Raw genomic sequence first — 18,056 nt, forward strand, 5'->3', positions numbered from 1 at the left:
GTTGCTGTTCACTAAAATTCTGATGACTTTTTCTTTGATGTTCAGCTCTGTACAGAGGCAGAAACAAATATTTCCAATAAAGTATCAACAGCGCACTTCAGTTTGTAAAGCTGAGTTCTAGTTCCCAGGCCATCTCCTTTTTAAGAAGCTGGCCCTTGCCAGTTGCATCAGGGGGACAGTTATAACTGAAACTTTGCGACTGAATGCAACAGTAACATGTCTATGAACTGACAGCTGTATGTCTAATATGCTTTAAAAGAATGCAAATGCCGTTTCATGATTCAAACAAACAAAAAAAACCCTTCATGAATACATTTCAGCTTCCATGACCGTAGAGATGACAAATTAATGGAGCCATTCGCCCTGTGTGGATAAGGGTTTATCCATGCAATTCCCCTAAACGTTAATGGGAGTTGTGTCGCTGAATCCCAGACTTGCCATGCTGAAACCTACCCCTAACTCTCCAAGGAGAAGGGCGCTAATTGGATTGTTGAGTTTAAATCCTTCAGCTAGTCAGTCTATGGAAGGGATTTAGCACTGGCTCTGTAAAAGGCTTTACATAGCTTTGCAGTGCAGTGCAGGGGAAGATTTTTTTCCCTTTCTTTCTTGTGATTAATTGTGAGGCTTGAGGTGACAGGAGACATAACGAAATTCATAAATGCCAAAGGCCGTCCCTAGTCACATTCCTGGCTGTTGGTTTAAGTTAGAAACTGACAGGAGTGTGAACAAATCAAGGTTGTTCTGATAGCCTTTCAGTTAGGGGGAAGAAAAAGTAACTGACAATGAGAAACCACTGGAGGTGGTTTAATGGGTATAAATTTTCAAGACAGAGTGATATTTTACACTGATTCAGATTCTTGGATACATAAATGACTTACAAACAGATGTATTCTGCCCCCACCGCAGTCGGAGGGATTCCAGTCCTTTTTCACAAAAGAAGATATTGGCACAAGTTATTTAAGCAACCTGCCAAAGAAAAGCTGTTGCAAAACCTGTAGTAGAAAGTGACTTGTTCTGTGTCTTCATTCATGACTGGCCTTGCTCTGCTTGTTATGAATTTTAAAAATCCACTTCCTTCTCTGGAAAACGAAAGTTGCAGCTTGAACAAGCAGCATTAAAAATTAACCTAGGACTCTCACTTCAGCCTGGAAATATATTCTACTACTTCCCCACATCCAGGTTTGAATTTCAGTGTAAAGATTTGCTTCACCAATCCTGCTTTCCTTGTCCATGACAGCGCAGAACATGTCACGTCTGGGTATATATTGACCAGATACTGATGCGGTGATCTTTTGAGCCAGCTGCCAGCAGTCTCTCACTGGGGTTTCTGTGATCTGAGAAGGACACACAATGGACAGTTGCTGTGTGGTAGTCCAGCACTGCTAAGGGCTTCAGTTTTTTCCAGCCAAAGATCCTGATGCGATGATCCCACCCTGCTGTTGCTAAAATCTTCTTGTCTGGACGGATGGTGATATCAGATATGCCAGCGTTGACAAGTCTGTGTGTCTTGTAAACCTGTGTGAGAAAGTTATAGATGAGCTCTAATTGTTTAAAAGAAACAGAAGAAAAAGGAAATCTTTTGGGATTTTAGAAGGTATAGTGCCCACCCACATACACTGGCATCACACAGGTAGTATGGAGCTTTTCACCATGTGGTGGATGAGGCCTTAGTGAGAACAATTTCAGACAGAGATGAAAAAGACCTTAACTTGAGCATATCTATCTCCAGCACCATGCTTTAAAAATAAAAGCATCCCTTGTATGTTTTTGCTTATATTGCATTTAAAGCTCTTTATATTCTGTCACAAGTGAAGCTCCGAGTCAGGGTTTTGAGAACCAGGCTACACAGCTTTGCTCTTTTCTTCCAGCTATTCTTACATGAGCTGCAGTGTTCAGAACTACGGCCATATAGTTTCCCTGCTTCTGCAATATTCCCATGCTGAGATTCTGAGCTGATGTTTAAACTACCTGCTACTTATTTCTACTACTGTGGCCCCTCACAAAAACCCCAATAAGCTGTGGTAGCATTTACCACAGTCTTGAGAAAGGAATGCTTCCAGGAATTAGGTTACAGTGTCAGGAAATCTGTATTTCTAGTACTGCTTCCCAAGAGACTTTTATTTACACTGAATTCCAAGAAGCGGATTATGAACAAGTTATTGATTTCAATCTTGGAAGCCTTTTGTTACTGGTTGGCGACTACTGGGGCACAATTAAATTGGAAGGCATTTAGCTTCCTTCAGGAGGCACGGGGGCTGCACAGGACTTAGCCCTTGGAAAGAAAAGTTTTCATTTCACTGACATGAGCTTCCCCTGAAGCACAGAGGAAAAGCTCAATGTAATACACTTTTGCTGTTCTCACCTCAGGTAACTTGTATTAGTCAGCAGTCTACCTCTGAGACACATGCAGTATGTGCACCAGTGTGTGTGTGCGCACAAAGGCGCATGTATGTTGAAACAGCCTAGCTTTTGTCACGATGTGGGAAACACCTTTTGAGTGTGTGCTGACCTTGAAGTGCTGTTATTTATAAGCGTGACTGGAAATGACACGTTAGTGCCACCATCTACCTAAGACTGAATCTGTAGCTATCTTGTACCAAAGCTTAATATAATTTAGTGCATGTTTTAATACGCTGTGTGGTGTTTGCTTTTTTTCTGAGGTGGGAAGGGCTTGACAAGCATATTACATCGGAGTAGCTTTCCTCCTCGAAGGACATTCCACGCTGCATAGTTAGTACAGGATTATAAAGAATATATTAATTGCAGATAATTTTAACTATAATACTGGATGTAGAAAACTAGAACTCCAGAAATGCTGGTCAAAGTTGGTTTCAGATGCAGTTGAACACATCTTGGAATCTTACAGGCACAAACCTACAAGCAATTATTTTTCAACTATATAACCACTGCCCAGCTACTGACTCAAACAGCAAGAGATGTCCAATTTGATGAGAAAAGAGGCTAAACGAAACTTGACGTGCTTCTTGCATGCTGCATACATTCCTCTTTTAAACAGGACCTGACGAATGTGTCTACACCAATTCAGATCAGAGGACAGCAAGTTTTGCTCAGGGCTGATGAACAGGAGGAGCCTGTATGTGGGCCTTTTTGTGGGGCTGCCACCATAAAGCCTGTGCTTTTTGCTATTACGTATGTTCTTCCAAACTCCCCAGTTACGCTAATGCAGCATGGCTTCAGTGGGATTTTTGTTGGCGTATGTGTACTGGCAAGGGAAAGATTTATTACTTACATCACCAGCCTGGCAAACGTAAGATGGGCCTTACTCTGTAACTGAGATTATTAGCAGATGGCTATAGCCAATCCTGGGTGTGGTGCTTCCCATCATTACTGTCAATTATATGGGCAAGATCTATACAGCAAAATCAGGGCGACTGGGAGAAATTGCAAGTCCTCAGCAAGCTACAACTTGAAAATGAAGCCTATAATGGTGATGCCTTTTGGCTATGGAACATGAGGGAACAGTGGGCATTTGTGCATGATCTGCACAAATCTACAAGAGGTGAGAGAGAAAAACAAAACAAAGTAGAACAACTTGCTCAAGGTATATGCAACCAGGTGAAATCCTAGTGCCAGGATTTGTGCCATCCAGTCACTTACGGGCAACTACTGTAGTGAAATGCACACCAACATCATTTCCTAACCAGAAAACCAGCTTGTAATTAAGAAAACAAAGAGGTACAAACAAGTGAGCTGCTTTCAGCCAGTCATTACCATGGACACTTGCATCTACTAGCAGATACATTAAGAAACTTTGACATGCTGAGGCCAACAGATATCCACCTCTCCTGCCCTTCTTAACACAGGCTATCTGTGATTTTTCTTTTTCCTTTTTTAATCTCCCTCTCCTACACCCAAATCAAGTCTTTAAGCCCTGTTCTTATTAGAAAAATAGCCAAGATAGTGGCAGCCTTAGTTTCAACATTTGAGGAAAAAACCCTCAGCAACCCAACCAACAAAACTTGTGCGCTTACTTATATTACACCTTATAGTATTTTTTTTCTTGTCATATATAAAGGAACTTCCATGATAAACAGATTTCTTAGTTCTGCTTTGTTTATTCACCTGCAGAAGCTGTTTACCTCCTACATTCTATCACAAACATCGTCACATAATTACACTATCTCGTCCAAATCAGAAGGCTCATAACCAATCCAGTCATTTGCTGACAGTGATGATTTCAGCAACTTTCTTGTAGAAGACAATACACCAAACTTTCCCCATAGCAATAAAATATGAAGTTACCTTCATCATCTATTCATTGACACACTGGCACATTGCCACTTAAAACAGAGCTGAAGTACCATCATTGCATCATTATTTCTCCACCGGCAGATAGCTATGCACCACGTTTACTTATTAAAACCTTTTAGAATAAAAATAATGTGCCACTGAGTGGCTTTCCAACGTCTACCATTACCTCAGGTACCTGGAATGTCAGAAAAAAAAAAATCCCCATCTGGTTTATATTATTAATGCCATAGTGGGAAAAAACTTAATCTACATCCTTGACAATCGCTAGTGCTCATATGAAAGATGCATTTTTATTAGGGCATTCACACTATGCTTGAAGCACAGAAACATTACTTATAGTTTATACTACTTGGCATTTAAATTTCTTCTGAGAAAAGCTACTGTGTCTCAGTGTGATGTGCTGAAGATGTAACTAATCCTACAGCTCCTGGGAATGTGAATACCGTGTGGAAAACAATACCTGGAATATTTCAGGTGAACAACTGTTTATTTTTCCCGTGAGTCATACCTGTACCCCTGCATTATGGTTAGCTCATAACTGAAATGTGCTCTGGAGAACAATATTTTCTTTGAATTTAGGAAAAAGCTATGCTATAATTACTATGAAGGAACAACTTCCTCTCCAACACCAGATTATTTGAAGCTTTAAGCAGCCTGTCATGATGGCAGATTTCTGACACCTTGTCCTTAGAAAACTAGTCTCAAACATGGAAAAAAAAAACAACCCACCACAAAACACCCAAACCATGACAATGGTGTACCAGACTTGTTAAAGCTCTTCTTTAGCACATTAGCTTAAAACACCTTTGCTACTGATTCCAAGTCTAGACTGGCTCTTTTACTTCAAGTCGTATTGCTTATTAAAGTTCAGATGCTCCCTCGGTGAGTGCTGTGTCCACCAAACTTCATCTCAGTTGGACGCATTTACACTACATGCACTGGGGTCTTAGTGCCCTACTACTCCTTAAATGCTTGTTCTGTGGTGATGCCTAACAGCTTATATCCGGTCCCCCAGGTGATGAGTCACCATTGGATGTCCAAGCACTTGCTTTTCTTCCTCTAGCACCATTCAGAAAACAGCATTAACTTGCCCCACTACCTAAAAAAATCTCCACAAAAGCCACAAGCTGGAAGAGCAATTTTTGTTCTTCCATGAATTGGTGTATCCAGCAGCTCTCTTCTCAAGGATGATATGGGGGCTGGTTCAGGTCCTCTTCATTGTGTGTTCAGGGGACAACTGCCACTTTAAAACAAGGTTAAAGCACTCAGCAGTGGAGAGGCTATGCATGGGCCATTTTAATTTTCATGAGCCTTTATTTACGCACTTCATTTCCACACCTAGTTAAAACCTACTTAACCCTTTGGCACTGTTGGAACACTTGCTAAAGTTGTCTAGCCTAAGCAATATTTATTGCCACTCACTAGCATAGCCTGAACTGGTGATTATGAGACCTCCTTCTAAACCAGCCATTCCAGGTATGCACGGCTCAGATACAAACTGATATATCCAATTAACTTGTTTTCCCTGTCTCCGGCTAGGGCTCTAAAGGTGCCAAAGGCAGCTGGTTGCCTAAACCTCAGGTCCTCTTGGTGCTAGCTGGGCTACTCCCACTCCTTTTGTTTGTGAAGTATTTCATGGAATATTTCTGTCTCTCCCACAGTGGAAAGAAACCTCTATCCATCCAAGCAGAACTTTCAGAAAAGCAATCCTTTGTTTCTCATTTTTTATAACTCATTTATAATGTTTAGGACATTCCAAGAGCTGGATACTGCTAACGTGATAAATGAAGATACAGAGGCAATGGCTTGAGTAATGCTAGGCTTGTGTGCCTGTTGCAACTTTGGTAAAACCAGAAACATGTGAGAGAGGGTTTTTTTTTTCTTTTTTTAAATCCCCACCATCTTTTGCTAAGTCTAGTCACATAGCACAGACATTCTAACCAGTCTGTGATTAATTAGCTAGAGATCTGCAACAACTCCTCTTCATGACCAAATATTTTTTTAGTCTATCAAACTGTTAGTGCAAAGTGGGATAAATGACACTAGAGGGCCAATGATCCTGACCTGGAGGTTCTGTTGCTCATTGAGGCTCCAGATGCTAAGCACCTTCTCAGATGAGCCGGAGATCCCTTTGGCCTTCTCCGAGTCAAAGTCAAGGCTCATCACTGGCTCCTGGTGGCAAACAAGCTGGCTCAATGCTTTTGCCATTGACAAATTCCAAAGGACCACAGATCCATCTTCATAGCCAGCCAGAAGCAGAGGTTGGGAACCACAGTTGAGCTGATCAAGGGAAAAGTAAAATTGTTTGAAAAGTAAATAGTCTGTTAGGAAAATTGTCATCCCCAAACAGGTTTCAGTCCAAGCACCAAGAAAAATAAATGAAAATTCTGACGGGTGTAGTAGTGAAAATTTTAGAAGTCCAAGTATGAAATCTTGATAGTCCATCCACTTATCAAAAGAGTTATTAGGTAACTGCTGACATGCACTTATGGTTTTTATATCTACATATAAAATTCTATGTTTTGTTTTTTTTTTTTAATATATATATAATATGTATCTAACATATACATACATATACACATATACAGAAAATTTCTCTCTGAAAATCTAAACTGTTGCCCTTTACAACACCTGAAAAAGGCTGCCTGAACTTTTACTTCATGGCCTGAACTTTGTGCGCCTTCAAAAAATTACTTAGAGCAGCTGAGTTACTATGAAGCTATACAAACCTGTCTGGACATTGGAAGAAGTGCCATGCTTAAAGATTCCCGTTTCACATTGCCAAGTGTAGGGTTACACATAGGGATCGTTTACCCAAGTGCACCACAGTGCTCAAAGGTAAACACTGAACCTCTGGTCAGGAATCTCTGGGTGAGTCACCAAGGGGTTAACGGGCGCCCGAGTCCCACTGTAACCAATTGAAAGCTATTTTGATTAATGATGTCACAGGCCAAAGGGCATGGCACCCTGGGCAGACACCTAATTTATTTAAGCCTCTGAAATAACTCAAAGAAGGGAACATTACTGGATTACATGTCACACTTAAGGAAAATATTCATCATTGCTCCAGCCAAAAGAGTAACGACTCCGTGAGCAGTAACTGGTTATACGCGTGAAGATGCAAATCCCTAACGAAAAGCAACTAAAACCAGGCATCTGTTAATGCCAGTGATTTCTTTAATAGGAGAAGAAACACCAAAAGAGGCACTGGGATTACAGCCACCTCATGCAGGGACATCTTACCCTAAGAAATGTATCCAATATCTTATTCAGGTCTTTCCAAACACCCTCTGGTCCTATAGGATTCATTTGCTTGGTATTCAATTCAAAATAAAGGTAAAGGACACTTATAAAGAATTAATTTTTACTGCCATCGCATTGGTGAATGAGGTTCTTCAAACTTGCTGGCTGTCAATGTCATGACACAAACCTGCAGTGGCCAAAGGCCCACTGCCTCTGTTAGTGGTCCAGAGTATTCTCCCACTGGTTATTATTTGTTCTAGGGGGAGTTAAACTAACAAGAGATGGGTGGTCTAGGTAATAAGACTGCTCAGTAAAAGCCTCGTGTTCTTTCTCAGATTTATTCAGCCTAAAGAAGTGTTTAAATGAGGAACGGATCTCACTGAGTGGGGAAGAAAACTGCCCCTTAAAAGAAGGAAACCAAGGGGAAATCCCGTACATCACCTTTCTGAACAGGTCTGCCCACACCTGGGATCCTGCAGGAGCCTCATTGCTTGCTGTAAGATCCCTTTTCTTTTGAAAAGGTAGGGAGCATGCTCGGCTAGAAAGGCCCACAAAGGTGGTCTCTCCCAATGCCCAGAACTGTGCACAGTTTTTCTGTCAAATTTTTGATTTGCTAAAATAATATAACATCAGAGCAATGAATGTCAAATATATGTGAATTAATGTTAACTCGTCAGGTATTTCGGATGAAGAGTACCTGGTTTTTAATACCAGGGGAAAAGTTAAAAACAAAATCTGAATGAAATGAACATTCCAGATTTTATTTATATTTAAAGGGTAAAACCTTCAAAGCAAAACAAAGTATTTCATAGGTAGTTCAGTAAGTTAAGTTAAGCCCCCAGTTTGGGCATACTCTCCCCCCCCGCCAAGTTCTTGTATGAGCACATGACTCCTCCAGAGCCCTGGGGTGAGTGTGGGTGAGTGCAGGTGAGTGCTCAGCATTATGGGAAATGCCAAGCAAAACCTTTTTATGTGTGTGTGTCTGTGTGTGTGTGTGTGTGTGTGTGTGTGTGTGCGCGCGCGCTGTGGGTATCTTAGCTTAGATTTGAAAACCAATAATTTGCAAGTGAGGTCTAAGACTGGTCTATTTTAAAAACAAAGTATTGTTTTCTATGAAATGAAAGTCTCTCACACTACTTTTTCCTGACTCTCCCTTAACCATATGAAGTGTAATATTTCAATGAATAGATATATTTGAACTGAAACAATAAAAGCTATTGAAAGATCAGGGGAACTCTCAGTCTGATGCCTGGACTCACCAAGCAGTGGTTCACAACGGCCTGTTTATTTCAGTTCCCGATAATGGACACTTCTGGCAAAAAGTCTTCACCATTCATGTTTTGGTTTCAGTGGAAAAATTAAATTATAAATCATTGTTCTTCCTAAGCAGAACATTTTGTTGTTGCATTTGGATAACTGTCAAGGAAGGAAGAAAAGGTGATCTGCTGTCAACTCAACAGGAATAATTGCTGTAGTTTATATAAAGTAATAACTGTGCGTTTCCAGTTTCTACATGTATTATTCCTGTTGAATTATTTTGTTTGCACCATTACGCAACATGATGCCTTCCCCAAGGAGAGCAAAAAATTTAAAGGGAAGACTATCCTTACTCCTGCAAATCCTACCCCACCCAGTTAGTAATCGCAGGAAGGTGTGAAGCTGAAGGGACAATGTATTTAAGAATATGAACCTTCACAAGGAAAAAAACCCCATTGAATGAACTAATACATCTAAGAAGGACAGACCTAGTAAAATGAGGGGGGGAAAAAAAAAGTTTCAAACCAACAAAATAAACAGCTGCCAGCTTTTTAACTGCTTAGGAGAAGCCAGTGAGGCTTCACGTACAAGCCTAACCTATGCCTCCGTTTCCTTCTGCTCTATAGTAAAGTTTCTCATTCGTGCTGCTGCTGGTAAGGTGCGTTGTTTCCCTCATGTATGGATTTTTTTTATTGGCATGCAGAAAAATACAATGATACATGGCTGCAGCCCCCAAACTCTTGTTGGACAACAACCCTGAGCATACTTCCTTCAGACCATGATGTGGCTCTCTCCATGTCAGCTTCTGTTTCAACTTGTTAATTTACTGTGCCATAAGCAACGCCAAATAGTCTCTTAGGCAAGACGTTGCCCATAAGTGCTGGGTTGGGGAGTGCTCATCTCCTGGGTATGTCGATATTGCCCAATGCAGTAATGTACAATGAAATCCTGGACGGCCTCTGTTCAGGAAGGGGTGCAGCTGGGTTAAGCTCGTGTGCTTCTGCTTTTATGGTTACAGGGTTACTCAGCGAGCCACTTCCAGTGAAACCACAAAGCAGAACGCAGAGCATCACTTTGGTACACCACATGTAATTATTTGCCCTTAAGAGTATCCTCCCTCCCTATGCTTTTAAACCGAGTTGCACACATTTGTAAAAGAGTGAGTACAGCTGTGAGACCATAAGGGATTATCTGTCCTCGCCTGTTGCAGTCTGGGAAGTTGTGGTGACTTCCCAAAGCCAGAATTTGCATGGAATAATTCACCTCTCCCAGTTCCCAGTCCTCTGTTTTATCCCCACTGGCAACAAAATTAAAAACTACATAAAATTAAGACTCTGCACCTGCTTTGCTTCCTAGAGGAATAGCAATATTAACGCATGTAGAAAATACGGCAAGACAGAGGACTTTTTATACGGGCAACAAAATTTTCAACACTGAGCATTTCCTCAGTTATCTTCATCTTATTAAAATATGTCCAGGAGACAGAAAGCCCCATTCATTTCATTGAGTACTGAACACTGATTGCATTTTTAAGAGAAACTTTCTGTTTAATAAAAGCCTAATCAGTCTATTTAATTTTCCTTGTATTTTTTTTCTTCTAGCTTTTAATTACACCATGGGAGTTGAACTGTGGCCTCTCCTGCTTTTGTCTGAAGTCAGCACCTGAATTCCTCTACACTTCAGTCTGTTCAGGACCTTGAGTGAAGACACTAAGGCCTCAAATTCACAACTGATTGGTAATTTTTTTGACTGAAACCAATAGAAATGTTCAGATGAACCTGCAGGAATAACATACTTGAAATCAGCTCGGATGGTGCTGCAGACCTATAACCATATGTGGTCAGCGGGTTAAACTGGGAATCAGCTTTGTCACCAACTCTTTGCAGATTTAGAGCCAGTCACCTAAACTCCATCCTCCTTCTACTGCCACCTTTTTGTATTACTTGTCTTTCACTGGTGGCATCCCATAAACATTATTTGCAAATGTGGGGTTTTGTCATTAACTGCTTTTATTTACCTTTTTGTCCAAAGTCAATACAATCATAAATATTTTGTTCCTATTGTATGTCTGGAATAGAAATGTTCATAGAGTGCTTCCTTGTCCTGAGGGCATTGAAGTGAATGTAACCTGCCATTAAAATCACTGTTTTTAAGTAACCCAATCATTTCTCATCATTCTTAATGCAGCGAGAAACCATATCAAACAACTGGCTTTGGTAAGTCACTCATTTTCCTCGATTGATGCAAAAACCATATCTATCCTAGGGATACAAAGCTTTCCCCGAGCATTTGCAAATCTTCCATTAAAGCTTGGAAAGCTCTGAAAGTTACATGAAGGATGTTCACAAATCTTTCCCCCCTTTAATAGTATAATTACTTGATTGGTTTGATAATAAATCAAAATCCAAGTGAGGAAAGATTCATGTGCTTCATATAAAGTGAATCACAGGGAAAACATTTCACAATTAGCAGGCGCTCTTGCCTTACCTGCCATAGCTTCAGACACATGGGCATGCCCAGCTTGGCACCCACCTCTGGCTTCAAGGTACAGACTGATGTCTTGGATGGCAGCTCCAAAACCTGAACCTGACATCAGGAAAACAAGAGTATTTGGTCAGGCTCCAAGTCAAAATTCTGCTGCTAAAAACACAAGTCTTGTAAGGTGATTAAGGCTAGTATGAGCTTTTCCAGTAAAAACTGTCTGGAGGAAACTGAAGAATGCATATTAAGTTGGAGCTGTAGGGGAATCTACAGCTATCTAAATAAAGGCATTGTTTTAGGGAAGACCCGACAAAACTGCTAGAAAGAACACATCCTCTTCTTCCACTCTTCTATTTAATCCGTATTATAGTCTTCTTTCCATACAGTAGATGATATTGTGCATACACTAGATAATATTGCAGACTGCTTAATCTGAAAGCACTTCCCTGCTTCCTCTCCCCTTCCCCTTCTTCCATCTCTGTTGCTAATTTTTTTGTTATATTCACTTGTGGACACTTGCATTGCCTCCTTTGTTCTATCATGGTAACACAGAGCTTGCGTGGAAATACAGGCAAAATATATATATATATATATATCTCTCTAAGGTGGGTTTTTTATTTACTGGCTGACTGCACTAACAAAATGTAACCCCAGAATTACCTGCTAATGCAGGCTGCAGCAGTGATGGCCTACAGGTATTTTTAACACCAAACTGTCTGACCTTATTCAAAGCAGGGTCAAACAATATTGTGTTAAACACCTGCTCTCTGTCTACACAGCAGCTTCCACTGTTGCTCACACTGATGATAATGAATTATGGATCTGGGTTTTTTTGTTGTTGTTGTTGGTGGGGTTTTTTTTAGCATGGGGCAAGTCTTTCCTCTGCCAAGGAAGTAGCTCATTTCCACCTCAGGATGACAGCAGGCAGGATCAGGGGAGGCATCAGGGGCATGCCTTTGCAATTTGGCACTGGAAGGTTTTGAGTCTCTTAATTGACACGGAAGTGCCTCACTCTAGGCTGATTCTCAAGCCTGGAACTATGGAGAAATAGAAGTTTTAGGTATCAAAAATTTGCTGCCAGGAACATCCCTTTTTCTCACATACATACTTAATCACTAAGGTGATTTTTTTATTTTAATTAAATAAACAATGGTTTGCATTATCTCATAAATTTAAAGGACTTCAAACATTTGATAAATCCAGCATCACCAGCCATTCTAGGCTATTTCAGAATGTGCAAAAGCCCAACAGTGCTGTTGGACAGCCCCAGTCACGCGAATTTCCTTAAGCATCTGAGATGAGGTATTACACAAATATGGCTCCTCAGGGAGCCATCAATCAAGGCCACAGCAGCTGCGATGGCTTTCCAGTCCCATACCTTTAGTTCAAAGCTTGCCAGAACATCTTCCTGTTTCTAGAGGTTGTCAGCCAGCCTGCCAAAAGCCAGCTGTGCTCTAGGACTGCAAGCTGACAGTGTACTAAACACGATACACAGAACACTTTCTAAAGCCACTTAGCAGTGGAGCAGGAAGCTATTCTCCAGATCTGAGGAATGGAGACTACAGCAAAGAGCCATCCAATATGTAGACCAAACCTATGAACAGACAAGAGTTTGATCATCTGGGAATTCTGGTTCTTCGGAGCTCCACTCTTAACAGAAGATGCTTTTCTCTTGGCAACTTTCTTGCTATCAGCATAACGACCACATTAGCTATTGCAGGACATGGGCTCTAAATATGAAGATGTCGTCCTCTCCTCCTGCATCTTTCATCACTGGCTCTCCAAAGGGCATTGCCTCCTAGACAAGACTGAAACTGCAACTGTTACGAATAAGGAAGGATAAGTGCACTGCGATAAATGCACTTCTGCAGGTTAAAAAAAAAAACAAAACAACAAACAAAAACCTCCTTCACTTTACCTTGATTAAAAAATGGATGAACTGGTACAAGGGCTACAGTTGGGCTTGCAAAGGACAAAGAAAAACACAGCGATGAGAAAGGCTTGTTGCAGAAGGCAGGCAGGCATGAGCTGCCTATGCCAGATTGACAGTTCCAGAGACTGTCTGCATTAGAGGCAACTGAGCCTTAGAAATAAATACTATTTCATATATTTTGACAACTGTAACCTAAAACTTGAAGTTCTGTGTTTATATTGGTTTTGCTTAATAGGAGAAAGATTTGCCTTTGCCTGAGGTTAATAGTGTTCCTGGGTGGCTAAAACTGGCCACAAGGAAACACACCCTTTTTCTTTTTCACATTAATAAAGCTTTTAACATGTTTCTGGCAAATTGGCAAGAAAAGTGCATGTAACTCATAATTGGTGATTTAAATGCAATCATGAACAAATAAATGCCTGTTCAGATCTCATTATTTATGGACTGAACCTGCTTTAAGACAAAATTACTCTTTTTTTGGGCACCAGCCAAGCATAAACACTTATTAAGTCTTAATTTTAATCATAAGCTTCAAATGTACTGTGTCTCACACAGTGCTGCCTATTTGGAAGCACTATATATTATGGGAGCTTACGTGCATTTATTGAAACCTGACACAGTTCTAATGTAAAGGTTCATACACAGAGTGGAACTCTTTTACCTCAGGAGACAGCAAATCATCATCAGCTTGCAGGGCCCAAGCAAACACATGAAAACAAAACAGAGATGAGTTGTAAGAGACATTGGGGTAAACATCTTCTCTGTGGATCAGATGATTATTTAATTCTTCATTACCAGAATGTGTGTGTGTACTCTTTGCCTGACACAAGAACTCTTCTCCGACTGACACAAGAACGTACTTGTCAATTTTGTTTAACTTAGATATTATTGAGCACTGCTGTAAAATGGAGAGAGTCCTTTGTTTGATCAGAACAAGGTATGGGACTTAGAATGGTTGTATTTACTGGTACAGTGGTTGTGTCTATAGGCTTACTCAGTTCTGTAAAAGGCTGAACATTCTGGCTGTGAGCCAACAAAGTACTTAAGTATGTGCTTAACTTCTGAATAATAAAAAGTTCACATTTTCTTGCAACACAGGCACCATTCCCACTCATTACTTCGTATATAAAATATGCAACTGTCAGTTTCAAGATACACATCCTGTAGTCCAGAAAACATGTGACCTTTTATGCTGATGAACAATTTGCAATTAGCTACAATATTTCTTTTCATATTTATGCCATTTTTTTCTTTTTTCATATTTTTGGTATCTTGATATCAAGTATTTGAAATAATTTCTTTTTGTGTGATGTCCTCAAATAGTCCTTCAAAGAAAACAAAAAATATGATTTCTACAAAGCAGAAGTGGAAATAGCCAACAAAGCTGTCAGTCAGTGATTGCTGTGATAATGGGTATTAGATGTGGACTTACCCAGTAGGAACTGAAACGGACCCTACAATTATTTCACACTGAGCAAACCTCTGGCCGCTGACAGTAATTCAACTATTTCCAGCCGAAGTACCAGTTAAAGAATTAGCCCGGGGTAAAAGACCACATATCGCATTACAAATCACCTGCACCTCCCCTTCTCTCACCAAACACGACTTTCAGCTTCAGACGGAAGATGAGTACCTCCACCTGATGACAGACTTTCTGACCATTAGTTCTCCAGAAGGACTCTTGTTCCCCTTTAACAGTATTCAGTGGCACCAGAGGAGTTTTCAAAACTCCTGCACATGAAAGACCAGCAGCAGCTGCAAATACTTAAATGTCAGACAAATCTTGGGGTGGTATCCTTGTTATTAGAGCATGAGTTATACAGTTCAGTCATCTTTCTGGCAGCTAAAATTAGTGATTAGAACCCCCAAAGGTTCCTTGTGCTGCCCTCTCTTGAGCAGAGTATTTGAGAGCAATGTTGTTTTCCCTCTGAACTATTTCATCTCAAAACCAAAAGCAATCTCCCAAGCACCAGAAAAAAGAGATACTTCCTACCTCCTCCAGGGCTTTGGCTGCCATGGCCATTAGCCAGCGTCCCTGTGCCACCTTTAACAGAGAGCATCTGCAGAAGCCCACATTCTCCGTGAAGACAGAATCCGTCACTGAAGTCCGTCCCTCCGCTAAATCCCACAAGCAGATCCTCTGGTCACGACCCTGACTGTTACGGTAAAACAAGTCATCCATGAGCAGTGGGTCTGAGGAAGCCTGGCTTCCTGCAGGTTCGTATCACAAAGTTGGGTCTTTAACGTGCAGTAAAGCAGTGACCTTAGTACAGCTTCTGCGGGGGGTATTAATTGGGTCTTTCATGAAATGTATCACCCAGACCACCACCCTCCTACGGACTGCAAAAGTGGCCAATAGGTTCAAAAGTTACCAGGAGGAGGGAGGACCCGAGAGTCAGTCAGATACGCTGCCGTCAGTTAGCCATGTTTCTTTGTGAAGAGAGTCTTGATCACACACAGATATGCTATTTACATGTGCATATATATTTATGAAGTCTCATGAGTATTTGAACATTTTCACCATAAAAATACTCACATTTTACCATTGATTAAATCTAATTTAAAATGAAACAAAAGTATCCAGAGAGTAACACATTTAACACTCTCTCACCCGAGCAATGAAATAGAAATGTCAGGCGTGTTGACAGCTGAGAGACAAATAGCAAGACAACAAAGACTGCATCAAAGCTAAATAAAAAGCTACAGTTATTCGGTGGTCAACTTCCCACAGCCACAGGGAGGGCACAGAAGACTATTACAACTGTATATGTGTCGAGACACAACAGGAGAGGGACTGGCAGTGCAGGGAGTAGCAGGAATTAAACGACGAAACGCTGTGGTTAAAACATTTGAAGCCAGAGAACCAGCGGCTGCATTGCTGATGTACTAGTGCAGCTCAAGCAGAGACTCCTCTGCATACCTCTCCATCCCACGGAAAAGCCTGTGTGATGGTCCCAAACAGTAAGACCAAGGAGGCTGGACAAAGGGCACAGCATCAACTGTTACATATTTACATGATCCCACTGGCTCTGGAACAAAGTACCACTGTGGAGAAGCTTCCAATCCACAAACTACAGTAGCACAGGATATATGTCCTCATGTTATCACCTGGGACAAGGAGTCATCAAAAACCCCTTATCCATTTTTCATTTTAATTGGCAGTATCACCTGATGGAAGTATGAAACCTGAACAGAGGTAGATGCAAATCTACAGACTGTTGGGACTTCTTCAACATCATCAGACTCCCATCTGCTGGGCCGCTGAGTGACATTCTGTCAAAACACTTACAGCACTGGGCATATGAACAATGTGGTATTGCAAGAAGTTGTTGTGATTTAGCTTTAGAACAGAGAAACAAAAAATACAGGTAACTGCTGTCCTAAAATTGCACTGCTATGTGAACTGTTACAATATACAGCAAAAATAGAGGTATGGAAAAACTCTATAATTACACAAACAATGCTCATTCAATATGATTTTTACGGGGGAGGGTGTTGATAATTGTACTTAAGCAGATAACAAATATAAATGCTAATGAGTTCCACTGTATATTATAAGAGATGTCTTCTCTAGATAAACTTGTCAGAACACCTCCTAGTCATACAGACACTTTGGCATCTACTCTAGATCACCTGTCTAATCCAAAGTACACAAATCTTCCCGACCTTCCCTTGCTAAACAAGAACAGAAGATGTTTTGCAACAAAGCAAAGGTGTGCAACTCAGCCTGCTTGCTCATTTTCAGCCTTCCGTTCTCCATCTCTGATTCTTCTCTTCCTTCCTTACCTTTTCTCCCTCTCCCCTTTATATCAGTTTTGATCTTCCTTGAGAACCAGTTGTGAAGCGTTTGTCAACTTCAAATCCAAGTGTATTTCCTTTACCCAAAGACCTCACCTGATCTCAATGCAGTAATAAAGAACTATGGACCCCAAGTTGTTGTGATGTTGTCACATACATATCATAAAGAAATTAATCGTATAATTTTTTCCACTTCTTGTTCTACAGTTTTTCTGTACTTTTGTACTTCTGTACATTTCCATATGCGTTAGAGAGACTTTCAGTGACTCCAGAAATAAAAGATTCCTTTTTTCCCCCCTTTTTTTTTTTTCTTTTTCAATCCTGTACATCACAGAAACAGAATAATGTCATTGGTTTTTGCCTGCTTTGCTAACCTGAGGAGCCTGTCTTTACCACCCATTGTCTCCACGCAGTAGACAGATTTTCTTCCATGGCCATCCAGTGCTGTGTCCACTCTGTGTGTTTTCAGGTTCCAGACATGGATAAACCCATTCTCAGACCTGGCAGTAAGAACAGATGCTTTCAGTGTGACCACTGCAGACAAACTGATAAGACAGTCTGATGCTTTTCCTTTTTTTTTTCCCAAACTGAAGCTGTATGTACAAAGATAACACCGCCATCATTCACCAGTCATGCATTTTGTTGTTTTCTCCAGATACAATTTATCTAAATAATACACTTTGTTTTAAAAGGAAATGTCTGTATGATGCTCTGCTCAACCAGAAATCCTGGTTTACTTACCCAGAGAAAAGAGTGGGGACATCAGGTCCTTGGCTGCCACAGGAAAAATGCAGAGTGTGGATTGCAGCACTGGTACCTCTGAGAACAAACTGTGGGTCCGGAGGTGGCAGAGCCATCCGAGCAATGACCTGGGGGAGCGAGAAGAAGACACAGATATCAAAGAGAGTAAGGCAGCCTAAAGTGAAATTACAACTTTAAATGTATTCTGATCAGAACATGTGCTTTTCCTAGTCACTTTCCTCTTTGAATTATCATTGTTGGATGTTATTTCTATTTGCCATACAGTTCAGTGTAAAGCATTTCCTCTTAACATCGACTGATCAAGCAGCTG

The 18,056-nt window shown here is 40.8% G+C and overlaps 1 protein-coding gene across 3 annotated transcripts in view; it reads right to left on the reverse strand.

Annotated features, from left to right (window-relative positions):
- Window positions 1-843: 843 nt before the first annotated feature.
- Window positions 844-18,056, reverse strand: part of GNB1L (G protein subunit beta 1 like) — a 42,032-nt gene continuing 24,819 nt past the window's right edge. For 2 of the 3 annotated variants that reach the window (XM_068412847.1, XM_068412848.1), the window contains exons 2-7: window positions 17,726-17,853; window positions 17,359-17,484; window positions 15,180-15,342; window positions 11,260-11,358; window positions 6,337-6,552; window positions 844-1,515 (exon numbers count right to left, since the gene is read on the reverse strand). In XM_068412847.1, coding sequence (XP_068268948.1) covers window positions 1,249-1,515; window positions 6,337-6,552; window positions 11,260-11,358; window positions 15,180-15,342; window positions 17,359-17,484; window positions 17,726-17,841 — 987 coding nt within the window. In that variant the 5' untranslated portion in view covers window positions 17,842-17,853 and the 3' untranslated portion in view covers window positions 844-1,248. The remainder of the gene's footprint in view (window positions 1,516-6,336; window positions 6,553-11,259; window positions 11,359-15,179; window positions 15,343-17,358; window positions 17,485-17,725; window positions 17,854-18,056) is intronic. The other variant, XM_068412849.1, reaches the window with a different exon arrangement.

The sequence above is a fragment of the Nyctibius grandis genome, chromosome 14 (genome assembly GCF_013368605.1).
Source record: "Nyctibius grandis isolate bNycGra1 chromosome 14, bNycGra1.pri, whole genome shotgun sequence".
Classification (NCBI taxonomy): Eukaryota; Metazoa; Chordata; class Aves; order Nyctibiiformes; family Nyctibiidae; genus Nyctibius; species Nyctibius grandis.